The sequence below is a fragment of the Abrus precatorius genome, unplaced genomic scaffold (genome assembly GCF_003935025.1).
Source record: "Abrus precatorius isolate BTA unplaced genomic scaffold, Abrus_2018 Scaffold5, whole genome shotgun sequence".
In the NCBI taxonomy this organism is placed as follows: domain Eukaryota; kingdom Viridiplantae; phylum Streptophyta; class Magnoliopsida; order Fabales; family Fabaceae; genus Abrus; species Abrus precatorius.
The window spans coordinates 18787821-18801579 of NW_020874395.1; the positions used below are offsets into that span (position 1 = coordinate 18787821).

Consider the following 13759-nt stretch of genomic DNA (forward strand, 5'->3'; position numbering starts at 1 on the left):
TACTGGGGTGGAGAGGATGGATCAATGTGTTTGATGTGCACAAGTGTTGATGATGTTGCTATTATGGTTTTGCTTGCAGATGAACTCCAAAGCTGAGGTGGGTAGAAAGCCTTTTATTTTTGTGTTGTCTATAAGAATTTATATCTTCATACTGACACATTCATTCTCCATTTTTTTTCTAGCAAATACTTGTTATGTAGAGTTGGGAAAATGAGCTAACCAAACCCGCCCAATAAAACAGAGGGTTTGAACTTTAAAATTCGACCTTCTTAGTCTCATTCGATCAAGCCCAACTTGGATTAAGCCTCTAAAAACATTTAAAAAATCAAGTTTTATGTATTGTGCACACTATTTTTTTAGGTTAAATTCTTATTTTAATCTTTGAAATATGAAACTTAACTAAAATTAATTTTTAAAATATAAAATATAAAATATAAAATTTTAATTTTTAAAATTAAAAAAAAACATAATTAACAATTATTAAGTCGCTAAAATTTAAAAGATTAATTTCAACGATATTACATATTTTAGAAACTAAAATTAATATTTATTTTATTTTTGCAACTTCAAATTACATTTAATCTTTTTTTAACCTAACTCGCTAAAATTCACTGTCTACCATAGGCTAGCCTATACTAATCAAGTTGTTTATTTTGCCACCTCTATGTATACCTTATAACCTAAATATTTCAAACTTTTGTTTTTAGGGTTTAAACTATAATAGCATATAGTTTGGGAATATTAATTTCTTGATACTCTTTAAACATAACCCATTATGGTTTCTTCTTAGTAATCTAAATTTCTACAAATTAAAATTAAAACTTTTATCTATCAAAGAAATACCGGATAACATTAAATATTTCTCCTAATTCAACTTATAAATCGCCTCACTCATGAAAAAGTGATACATTTATTTTAAAGAAAGAAAAATAAAAAAAGTAGAATTTGACATTTTTCATACTAATTTCAATCATATAATAATATTAACTTATAGAAGTAAGTTGAATTTCTTATTTTACTATTTGTAATTGATTTGCAAAGATTTTCTTATGTAATTTTATTAAAATTAAAATAAAGCTTTCATGATTGAAAAAAAATGTCATAAACAAATGTTAGTACTAATGTAAGTCGTGTCTATTTTAATTATAGTGAGTATAAATGTTGTCTTTAGGTATATAGTTAGCCTAATAATTTAGTAGCATGATTTAAGATGCAAGGAGTTGATAAGTAGTATAACAACATTTAAAGGGTGTCTTACTCAAATTTAGAATTTTACTTTTTTCCCTCAAAAGTCCTATTAAAACAATTCTTTATTAAATAGGTATAAAAGATATATTTTTGTTTCAATGCTTCCTTGATTAATTGATGTAAAAATATTACTTATCATAGCATTTTATTAATTACACAACAAGAAAATATTTAATTAGCTACCAAATTTAGCAACTGAAATAAATTCATAGCAAAATAACAACCAATTTAACGATTGAAAAATATTCGTTACAAATAGCAATCGAACAAAATTAGTAGTAAATAGTAATCAAATTTAGAAATCGAAACAAATCTGTGACACATAACAACCAATTTAGCGATAAAAAAAATTCGTTGTAAATTACAACCAAATTCAAAAATTAAAATAAAATACTTAACAAATAGCTATTAAATTTAGTAATTGAAACAAATTTATGATGAATAGCTACCAAATTTAGCAATTGAAAATCCGTAATAAGTGTTATTTATACACTAAATACAAAAAATGATATAAAATTTATTTTTTATAATAACAAATTAAAGTTCTTCTTAAATTCTATTATTTTTTGATTAAATATTTTGAATATAATGAAATTTATGTTATTAAAAATAAAAATAGTTTCTTAATTATTTTAAAATTTTATTTAAATTTTTTAAATTTACCTATATATGTTTATATATTTTTCTATAATATTTTAAAAGATAAAAACTAATTTATACACATATATATATGTAGAATTTTTAAAATGAAAAAATAATAATATTTTAAAAAACATAAAAATATATTTAGCATATAAAAATGATTTACAATTCATATTTTTTAAAAACAACAAATTAAAATCATTGTCAAAAATAAATAAACTACAATTATTAAATGTTATCTGAAATTATAGTAGACAATGATTATAAAATAGAAAAGTAGGTTTATAGTTATAATTATTGATAAATAAATTATTTTAAAATTTTTAAAGTAACATAAAATTAATAATTTTTATGAATAACATAGTTACGTTCACATAATAAACAATAATTATCAATTTATGTTTAAATTTTAAAATAATAATTATAAATCATTATAATAAATTTAAAATATATTTTATAGTTGTGATCAAAATAATTAATATCAAATAGTTTTAAAGCAAGACAATATTTAATTGGTGTTATTTAATATTTAAATTACAAACACAAATTTATATTTTATAGCTGCAGCGAGAGTGTCGTGACCAGAAAAATATTTAAAGGGGGTTAGGGTTCAGGAAAAGTTATTTCTCCCTCTCCCTTCGAAGTCCTTTGGATCCTCCCATTCTCAAACTCTTTTTCACCAATTAAATTGTCTCCAAAGCCGTTCAAAAGCTAGATTGAAGGTCGAATCCGTGTAGGGAACGTTTGGAGGTGAGTTTTAATGGTTAGAGTTTCAGTTTTTTATCCCCTTTCTCTGTTTTCATGGTTTCCCTGGGTTCTCATGAAGTTTCTCCATGTGTTTAGGATGAAATCTATGAGGGGGGATCACTTCTTGGTGGATTTAGCGTGTAGGACATCGATCTAAGGTAAAAGGGGACTCTACCTTACTCTTTTTATGTGTAATTGATTGAATATGGAGCTGTGGTTGAGTTAGGAGGTAGAAAACGTGCAGAGAATGAGTTGATTGAGAAATGTAATATGGGTCATGTGCATCGATATATGAGCATTGTGTGTGTTTACCCGAAATGGATGAATGTGAATGGTATGCTAGGTGTTGCATGATAGAATGAATATTGTAAACAAATGTGGGCTCGAGAGCCGTGTAATATAGATGAATATTGGCCATGTATCGTGTGATGTGAAATTAATGTGGGCCTAGTGCCGTGTATTTGAATGCAATGCGGGCTGTGTGACGTATGTAAGCATGAATATGACATGTGCGAATGAAATGTATGAGAATGGGGTGCGTAGCGCCCTTGTAATGTGTTATGAATGGTTCAGCGATACACTGAGAGTGTGGAAGATGAGGACGGTAGAAATACCTTGGAAAAGAGGGAGTGGTGGTGACACCAACTGTGGAACGGGTGCACCACGGGCTACACAATCTCTTCCTGACTAGACCTTTGACCACTACTTTTGTTGAGCGACTTGTTACTGTCCACATGGTGTAAATCTGTGATCACAATGCCATAGTGAGTGTGGCTGGCGTGCGTGTACATGGGATCATTATTAATTATAATTTTGAATGTGAAATATTGTTGGTGCCATGAGTGCATTGACTTTAAATTGAATGTACTAGATAACGATGCTGTTTGTGTTATATCTGTATCAATGCATTGGGAAAGAGTCAGAAGTGAGACTTTATGTTTGATTGTGTTTTGGTAGTGTAGAGTACTCACCCTTACATTCATTTTTCAGGTAATCAAGACATCAGCACCAGACTCAGTGAAGGGGTGGATGAAACTGCTATAGGACTTAGGATATTATTTTGAAAACCGTTGCATTTGAATAAGTCTTGTAGCAATTGTTTGATGTAATTTGTAATCCCTTTCTTTATTTGAAATGTTTTAATGAAACTTGGATTAAAAATGGAAATTTAGTATTTCAAAAATTTACGAAATTCCTTATTTATTGAAATTAAATTAAAGGTATTACACGCTAAAGATGTTTGCAACCAATATATTAGCTACTAAGCATAATTTGTGGCTAAAAAAATTTGCAACCGAATGTCGTATTTTAGCCACTGATCTTGTCGGTTGCTAAATATTTTTTTTTGGTTGTATTAAGTGTTATAAAAATAGCATGTTATTACAATATTTATGCAAAAATGGCATAATATATTCAATATATTACAACGGTTCTAGGATCAAATGTTGTAATTGAGTATGCTATTACAGGTTTTTGTCTAATAAGCTGTAATAGATAAACTTTTTATATCACATGTTAAGTACTGTAATATTTTCTTTCACATAATTACATGGGAGGAAAATATAGAGCTGCAAAATATTATGAAAATATGTGCAAAAGCATCTAACGTAGCATTTTTGGCATAGTATCTCACAACAAAAGTAGGAACAACTTAGTTACGTATATCACCAAAGACTCCTATAATCGTTCCTTAAGCAATGTCGTTTTTGAACCCTTTCAATAAGTGAAGAAGGAGCTCGACCTTATTCTTATCATCCCACAAGCTTTTGTTTCTCGCATTGGTAGAATGATAACCCATGATGACAACGATAGTGGCGGGAAATTTGTAATTATTAGAAGTTTAATTTATTTTCATAAATAGTTGTTAAAATTTAATTTTTTTTTCTTTTAAAAATGATGGAATCTATTATCCATATTTACACAAGTAAAAATAGATTCACTTAAATAAAATGTCTTTTGCTTAAAATATAGTTTGCTCTAAATGATAACAAAATTGAAATTGAATTGTCTTATTTCTATATAATCTAGAGATGATTTGGTTATCAAATTTATCCCATTGTTTATTGACCATTTTATATAAAGTGAAAAAAGCTGTCAATTGTTTTTCTAAATTATATAAAGTTTGCTGGCTTTAATTTTTTTAATTTGGTAAGAAATAATTTTTTACTTCGTTAAAATTATGGTTATGACAGTTGATTTATTTCAAATTTAAATTTATTTATTTTTATTTAATTTTATGTAAAGGAAAAACACTTGACTAAAATTAGCGGTCACTAGTTTGATGTAGATCTTATTTTCAAGTAAATCAGTTTCTTAGGAATAATATGTTCATCATGCATTTTTTTTTATCAAGTAGATGAAGATAAATTAGTTACTATATAATTTCTCTACTTTAAATAAAATTTGAAATAATTTTTTTAAATATAACTTTTGTGGTACATTAATCAAATATAATTTAAATATTGGTTAAATTGATCACCATATCCCACTGGGTACATTACTGGAAGCCTCGATAACTATTACTAAAAAGGATTATGACAAACAGAAAAACACAAGATGAAACCATTGGGTTTCTGTTGGTCTTGAATTTGTTGGATTTGGTAATAAAATATAATAAGTATTGGACAGAGTGTAATAATAATACATCTTTATTTAATTGTTAAAATTATTATATCTATTTTTTATAAATTATATTTTTAAAATTAACTTTTTTATATAATATAAAATATTTTAGTGGATTGATCTATTGTGTGAATTAGGATCAAAACATTTAAAATATAGTTAAATTAATTTTTTTTAAGGTTAACGAAGTCAATGTACTAGTTTTAGCTCAATTTTAAGGAGCCTTTTTGGCTTGATTTCTAAACTTTTTATATTGTTGCCCTTCTTTTTTTTTGCTGAAATATTGTTGCCCTTTTGATTTTATGGATTTATTACCCTTAATCCATATGGTTGGGGTTAAATGGATTAAGATTAAGATTGATCTATTTAAAACCTCTAGGAATTCTGACAGAAAAAAAAAAAATAACACCTCAAGGTATAACTAAAATTTTGTCTCTTCATTGGTGTCCTTTAACTTCTTATATGCTTTCTGTTTGGTCTCATATAGTACGCATATATTACTTTGGTTTCCATTTTAATACATCGAATGTACTCATGAAATATATTTTTACTATTATTCATAGCTTTTACATTATAAAATCTTATCCTACTTACAACTTTGGAAGCGCTTGGCCCACATGAATTATTATGGGAAGCAACAAGAAGCCCCTCAATCAATATTTAAAACAAATAACTCTGCAAGCTTTGCATATAGCAATTCCATACATGGCTGGGGTTAGTGAAAATGGTTCTTTTTCTTTGTACACTTTGCTCTTGATTTCTTCACTTTTGTTATTGGCTTCCCAAACCCATGTTTCTTCTGAGAGAATTGCGAGGCCTCCCATTGTGAATGGACTATCATGGAACTACTATTGGATTTCATGTCCAAGGGTTGAAAGGATTATAAGGAAGCATCTTGAGGGTGTCTTCAAAAAGGACACTGGCCAAGCTCCTGGCATACTTCGACTCTTCTTCCATGACTGCTTTGCTCAAGTAAGACTTAGGAGAAATAATTAATCTACCCTAATTTAAAAGATAAATTAATTTAAGAAGAGAAAATTCTAACTGTAGTCAGATAACTGTGAATGCTAAATTTGATATTGGAATATGAAATAAAAAAAAAGTTTCTTTTATTTCAGAATGAAGCAATATCCCACTAAATAGTGATATATGGTGTCACTTGATTTGCATCGTAATATTTTGTGTGTGTTTTTATTTTTTAAATAAATTACACTTTACGCTTACATAATTTTCTGATTCTTATTTCATTCATTTTCTTATATTTCAATTAAGGTGTCATTTAACTTCCTTTAGAACTATGTTTTTGTATTGTTATGTATGCTATTGATGAGTGATTTGGATTGAATCAGGGGTGCGATGCATCTATATTGTTGAATGGGGTGGATGGAGAAGAAGATGAAAAGGAACACCCTGCCAACCTTGGCTTAAGGGAAGAAGCCATTCAAACCATTGAAAACCTTCGTGCTCTTATTCGTAAGCAGTGTCCAAGAGTTGTCACTTGTGCAGATATTCTTGTTATTGCGGCGCGCGAAGCCGTTCGCCAAGTAGTTATTTATTACCTATTTTTTTGTTTTGTTTCATCACATATGAGCTTGCTGTCTTTCTTTTTACATTTTTCAATAATGACATTAATACATATAAAATAATTTATATGAATTTAGATTGTTTTCTTTTTAATGATAAAATAAAAAATCTAAAATTTAATGCTCTTTTTATTGATATATTGTTTTTAAAATATATAAAAGCAATATAACAATCGCGCGATTTTAATTTTTTAAGAAGAATGTACCAAGTTGTTAATTAATTTGTGTCGGGTGTTGGGGCAAATTTTTTGAGATCATTAGCAAATTTTAACATTTTCACTTTACATTTATGACGTTTCATTTTTTTTAATATTATTTAGCGCTAGTCTTTTTAAGTTATGATGAGAAACTTAAAATCCCGGTAATAATATATGTACTAAATAACTTGTTAAAAAAAAAAACGCATTTGATAAAAGAATAAATCGTATGTGTTAAAAATTAAAAAAAAATATTTTATGCTCTCAACAAATCTCTTAAAAGACTGTTTATTATAGATGTATTATTCTTACACTCTTGTAAGTTATCAATAGTATTATAAGAATATTATTTTGAAAATTATATTTTTATTAAAATATAATAATTTAAACCTCATAATTTTCAAAATACTCAACCTCTTTTTTAATTAATTCCTAAACATAATACCCATGACCATAGAAACTTAATTATATAATTTTTTGAACTTTCACATCCCAGTATTGAGAACATTCTTTTGATCACTTTAGTTTGATTGGACTTTGTACAGTTAGGAGGACCCGATTTTGAGGTGCCTTTGGGAAGAAAAGATAGCTTCAATTTCAACGTAACGGCACCTGACAACCTTCCAGCACCATTCTTAAGAACCGATGAGCTCCTCGAAATTTTCGGAGGCAGAAACTTCGATGCCACAGATGTTGTTGCTCTCTCAGGTGCCCACACTTATGGTCGAGCACACTGTCCCTCATTATTCAACAGGACCATAGAATCAGACCCACCAATAGAACAAAACTTCAAGAACAAACTCGATTTGACGTGTCCCAGTGATGAATTCCCCAACACCGTTGATTTGGACATCAGAACTCCGAATAAGTTCGACAACATGTATTACATCAACCTTTTGAACAACCAGGGTGTGTTCACCTCCGACCAAGACTTGGCGAGTAACTTCAAAACAAAGGAGATTGTCAATACTTTTGCTTCTGACCAGAAAAAGTTTTTTGACAAATTTGCCGATGCTTTTGTGAAGGTGAGCCAATTGGGTGTTTTGACTAAAGATCGAGATGGGGAAGTTCGCAAGACATGCTTTGCTCCAAATAAGAGGAAATCTTCGGTGGCATTTGTGGTGGAAGAAGTGGTCGAATTGGCTGAGAAGCTTTGAATTGAGTCAGTGATAGTAAGCAAGGGGCTCTCTACCACACCACGGCCACATGCATGGTTTGAAATTATGTGTGTTTGATGTTTTGTTTCTCTACCGTTTGTACTGTGTGGAATAAGAGGCTTTGGAAGTTAACTGTGGTTGTGTGTGGTACTCTTATGATTATGAACTACTTGTTTTGAACATTTCTTTCTTTCTTTCTTTTTCTCATAATCTTGATCTTCGTGTGGAGTGGGGGGTTCACAGCAAATAAGGAGAACATACGTATGAGAATAATTGATACCGATATTACGCGTTTTATACAAAACACTGAATAATTGGACTAGAAATTGGTAGGAAAGGAAATGCTGATCAATTCAATATCTAAATTATCCAAAACAATCTGGAGCTTACAAATTAGCAAAAAGTTTTAAGAACAGTAATGAAATAAATTATAAATATAAAAATGAAGTGAAAAGAAATGAAAGCATAATGATAAATAATAAACTAAATCAAGTAAAATGAAATAGTAAAAGAAGAAGAAGCAATCTCATTAGAAAAGTATCTTTTATTTCAGTCAACACGACCATAGAGATCCAATGACATTTTACAAGAAATCTTACGAGTACTTTTTTTCTACTAAAATAGAATTTACATGCCTATTTATAAGCAAAAAAAAAATTTAACATAATTTTACAATAATATGGCACTTGTATTTAATACTCCTAAAAACATTTCGCGTATCATTTCAAAGATTAAATTGTTTTTAATTGTTATACACTTTGATAAGAATTTATTTAAGTTGTAGCCTTTTGTTTTCATATTTTGACCCACAATTTTGAAGTCTTTGACCCTTAATCAGAGTTATTTTAGTTGAAATTATCGTGGGTGTACCATCTCCACTATCGCTGAATTTAGTTCAAAATTCTTATTAAAAATACATAGAGAAATTACATTTAAAGACTATAACCAAAAAGATTAAATAAAAATTTAGTCTAATCAATTTTTTCAAAAGCTTTTCTTATCTTAGTTATCTTCAAAATGACACTAATGGAGTGTTTGGTATCCAAAAAATTTTTAAGTGAGATTTTCAAGAATATGTTTTTCGGAAATGTGTTTTCTGAGTAACTTGTTATCCATATATGTTTACTAAGTAACTTTTTTGAAAATATTTTTATTTTCTCCCATTTCCATGTTTGATATTAAAAAAACTTACCTGAGAATGTTTTTACTCTTACAAAAAAATCTTTAACTTAAATATAAGCCATATAAAGCTCTGCAAATAATGGCAACAGATAAACAAACAAAAATAAATAAATAAAGAAGGAGTAAAGTAGCGTAGGCAAATAATGACAATTGAGAGAAGAAAATCAACAAAAATAAGAGCATATGCTTACTAAAGAATAGAAGCAAAACAATTATAGAGGAGAGAGCGTGAGTGAGACCAGTAAAGTAGAGAGAATAGATAATGCAAAAATGATTTGAAATTGGTAAAGTGAAGTAGGGTAAAAGGGAACATTTTTGTCGAAAATTTTAGACCCTAGGAAAGTTGAATACCCACCCATTGAGGTGGAAACATGAAAATTTCAATTTCTTCACAATTCAAGTTTCTTGGGAATCTCATATTTTTAAAAATATTTTTTATTTTTTTGTATCTTATACCAAATATGAGTAATGAAACTTTTTAAGTAACATTCTTGAAAAAGTTAAAAAATTTCAGATACCAAACATCCCCTAACCAACACTCACCAAAATATTTGTCCTTGGAACAAAATTTGAAAATGATATTTTTATTTTTATTTTGGATAAGAAATAGTATAATATTCTTACTTTTTCAGTTTTTATCTACCTCGCTTTAACTTCTACCTCTAGATAAAGACTAATAACTAAATTCAGATATAGTGCGGTTATCACAAGAACTAGATATCCAGTTTGACTTTGCTTAAACAATTCTACGCTTGGCGAAGACAATTTTTTTCTTTCTCATGTTGTTCTCTCTTGTGAACTTTCAACTCCTCGACCCCTCTCTCTTTGCTTTCCCTTCCCCTCCTACTCTCCCTTTTTAGTCCGCTCTTGCTCTCTACTCCAAACACCCTCCATCTCAGCCTCTCCCTGCTAGTGGTGCTCATTGAGTGCGTGGATTCAGTGAAGTTTGTTCTTGAAGCCATATAAGAGATTTTTCCAGTGGATAAGAAAGAGGAGAAAGCTGGGAACAACTTGGGGTGGACTTACGTGCTTGTGCTTAAGTCTTTAAGAAGGAGGATGATTGAGATTTGAGGGGGGTGGAGGGACTGAGATATGAGATTAGGACGGAGCTGAGATCTGAGGGGGTAGGAGCAGAGTTGAGATTTGAAAGAGTCTCGTTGAGATTTGAGAGAGAGGCAAGGTTGAGATCTGAGAGGGGTAGGGGAGAGGGAGGGGGTTGAGATTAGTGGGAGTAAGGGAGAGGGAGTTGAGATTTGAGAAGGAGGGAAGAGGAGGAATGTGGGGAAGAGGAAAGGGCTTGAGATTTAAGAGGGAGGAGTGAAGGGTAAGAGAAGAGGCTGGATGTAGGTAAGGAGCTGTGAGGAAGGAGGTCAAGTGACGGTGGATGGGTTGAGAAGAAGGAAGGATAAAGGAGAATAGAAGAGGAAAGTGAGAGGTGCTTACTTTTTCGTTTAAGCAAATGGTCATTTCGCTTAAGTGAAAGTAAAACAGGACAGTCTTGTTCGTGCGCTACTAGAATAAATCCACATCCCTAATAACTTTGAGTTGCTTGCACATTCTCCAAAAACTTTCCATCTCTTTAATCAATTGATATATTCTTACTAAAAACTATCCCATAATCTTTTCAACTTACCATATAAGCCTTGTGGCACGGGGTCGTACACGTGTCAAAAATAAACCTAATTACTATAGCATGAGGAGAGCAACCAGGATCGTTTCCCAAAAGATTACAGAGATGAATTAATCTATTTGGAGAGTATGTAGGACGGGGGGTGATATAGAATCAATAGAATCAACAAAACAGAGTCAAAGTTGAAGGGATTAAATCAATTGGAAAAATACCTAATTCAAGAATCAAGAAAGAATAAGCAAACATTCAATCACGAAATCCCAAAATACATATTATTCAAATTCGGTGGTTAAAGACTAGATTCAATTGAAACTTCAAATTAAATCAAGCGATCACACGAAAACCTTCATGCATTTGATTAACACAAATTCAATTAAACTTAGAAACCTTAAAAAACCTAATCGAATGTGTTAACTTTCTGAACCACTTAATTAACCTTAATTTTTGAAAATCAATTCATGCACTTCAACTGAAACAAAACAATGAATTGAATTGCCTCTCAAAAATAAATCGAACGAAAACCTTTAGTTCATGATATTAATCAGAATGAAGAGAAACAAGAAACCAGGAAACCCGAATTCAAATATAAAATTTACAAATCGATTCTCATGAATGTTGCATTCTATTGATCCTTAAACTAGATAAATGAAACTACTCCTCCATAGATGGAAGCTCACGAAAAAGAAAAATCTCTAAAAAAAAAAGAGTAAAAAAAAAATGTATTTAAAAAGAAAAACTCCCATTCTTTTATTCAAATCTGACTTTTCAAAAATCCAGCAACAAATTGTAACTTCCTCCTTCAGATTCGCCTAGGAAATGCATCTGTTATGATTTGTAATTGATATTTCCTTCAAGCCACGGATGTTAGCTTTCAAATTCCACTAGAATGAGTCGAATCGGACATCTGTGAGCCAAGATATGACCCAAACACTGCACTAAGGTCTAGAATCCGCGAATTGCATCTTCCAGCCCAGTTTTGGTCCAATTCTGTTTCTGGATGCTATGATTCAGCCTTTAAATCTCTATGAGTGTTGTAGGCCTATCACTTAGCTTTCAAATGCAATTGGAATTACTCAAATCCAATAACTATAACCCGAGATATTACCTACACAATAAGCAAAGGTCAAAAGGCTCTAAAATCCGAAAATTAACAAAGTTTAACAATTAAGTCCAATAAAGCCCAATAATATAAAAATCTGCCAAAACAATATAATTAAGCACAATTCACAACTAATTAGGCTTATTACAAAGCTATCACAAGTGTATAAAAATTCATTGATCACCTTGTAAGATACAAAAGTATGAGAACTTTACTTTTTACACTTAACTTACTCTTTTTTTATTCTTATATTCATGTTCTTGCTTCCAAATCTCTTCCTACATCAATGGTGTAAAAAAAATCGTTTAAGTTCCTTTGAGCCTATCATCTAAGGAGAACTTTAGCCAATACAACATACTAGCCATGCTCCTTACCCCTAATTGAATAAGAAAACCAAGGTATTATCAAATTCTAGGTTAATTTCTACTGCCATTAAAGAAGGATTTTGTGTTTAGTCCTTTATGATTAAAAGGACCATTATTTCTTTATATTTTTTAAAGAAAAAACATCTAACTTATTCAATCACATAATATGACATTCTTAGAAAATTCTTCTATAAGATTTTTAGGTTTGTCTTTGCCTACAAGCCCTACAAGAAAAGTAATCAATGAGCGACTAAAATTTTTCATTGCAAAAATTTAGCACTTAATTTGATCCTAATTAATTTGAAAACAATAAAATAAAATTAGCAACTGAAGTTTTTAGTCACAAAATTCAATACATAATTGAGTCACTAAATAATAATATATATACTAAAAAAATTGGTTGAAAAAATTTGTTGCCTTATTCAATTATTAAATAAAAAAGAAATACCAAATTTTTTTATCACAAAAATTTAATCGTTAATTCTAAAAAAAAATTAGTAATAAAAAAATTTGATGACAAAATAATCATTATTAAAAAAGTATAGAAAAGTAAAAATGAATGGATGGTTTGATCCTTCCCATTTAACATCTAGAATTTTGGTAGAGGAAAGAATGACTTCAGGTGATAGTTGGAGTAAGATGAAATTTGTAATGGATCGAGATGGTAAAAACAATGTCTATGTGTTTAGGAGAAATGAAATTTCTTAAGTTATAATAATTTACTCAAAATAAAATTTTCAATTTAATTGAAGTGTGTTTGAGCTATTTAGGTTGAAAAATATAAGATGATAAAAATGTATTACACCTTCTAAAAAACAGAGCGTATGTTGTATATAGCCTATATGGCTTTTGTTTATAGCTTAAGTGTATTTTTTACTAAAATTTGTATAACACAATTTTCAAAAATGTTTTTACCTTTTGACAAGTTTTTATGAAAGTATAATGACCAAAGAAACTTTTACTTTTTGAAAAGGAAGCAACTTTTTTCATTAGTTTTATGAAACTATGATGGTATTGAGGAAATACTAATTTCTAGTCCAACTGAAGGGACATGGAATTTAGTAGACAAGAATATTTTTGACTAATTTTTACAAAAAATTTGTAATCAAGGAAATATAATTTCTAGTCAAAAAGTAACATTTTGACAATTTTTTAGCAACTTCACAAAAGGTTTGCAGATAAGATTACAAGATACAATGATGTAAAAAATAAGTCAAAAAAATGTTTTTATATGCTTTCAGTAAAATATTGTCTTCATTTATTAAGGATAAGGATTAATCCAACACT

General features: G+C 29.4%; 1 protein-coding gene across 1 annotated transcript; it reads left to right on the plus strand.

Annotated features, from left to right (window-relative positions):
* Positions 1-5964: 5964 nt before the first annotated feature.
* LOC113866863 (peroxidase 12-like) lies at positions 5965-8196 on the plus strand. Its single transcript, XM_027501661.1, has 3 exons — positions 5965-6231; positions 6609-6803; positions 7585-8196. Exons 1-3 carry the CDS (start codon positions 5965-5967, stop codon positions 8194-8196), a joined length of 1074 nt encoding a protein of 357 aa, XP_027357462.1.
* Positions 8197-13759: the final 5563 nt, after the last annotated feature.

What these genes read in the sequence shown, in the direction of transcription:
- LOC113866863 (XM_027501661.1), top strand. Translation starts at nt 5,965, where the DNA reads ATGGCTGGGGTTAGTGAAAATGGTTCTTTTTCTTTGTACACTTTGCTC. An exon ending in TCCATGACTGCTTTGCTCAA is followed by an intron (nt 6,232 to 6,608) that starts GTAAGACTTAGG and finishes GGATTGAATCAG; the next exon opens with GGGTGCGATGCATCTATATT. An exon ending in CGCGCGAAGCCGTTCGCCAA is followed by an intron (nt 6,804 to 7,584) that starts GTAGTTATTTAT and finishes GACTTTGTACAG; the next exon opens with TTAGGAGGACCCGATTTTGA.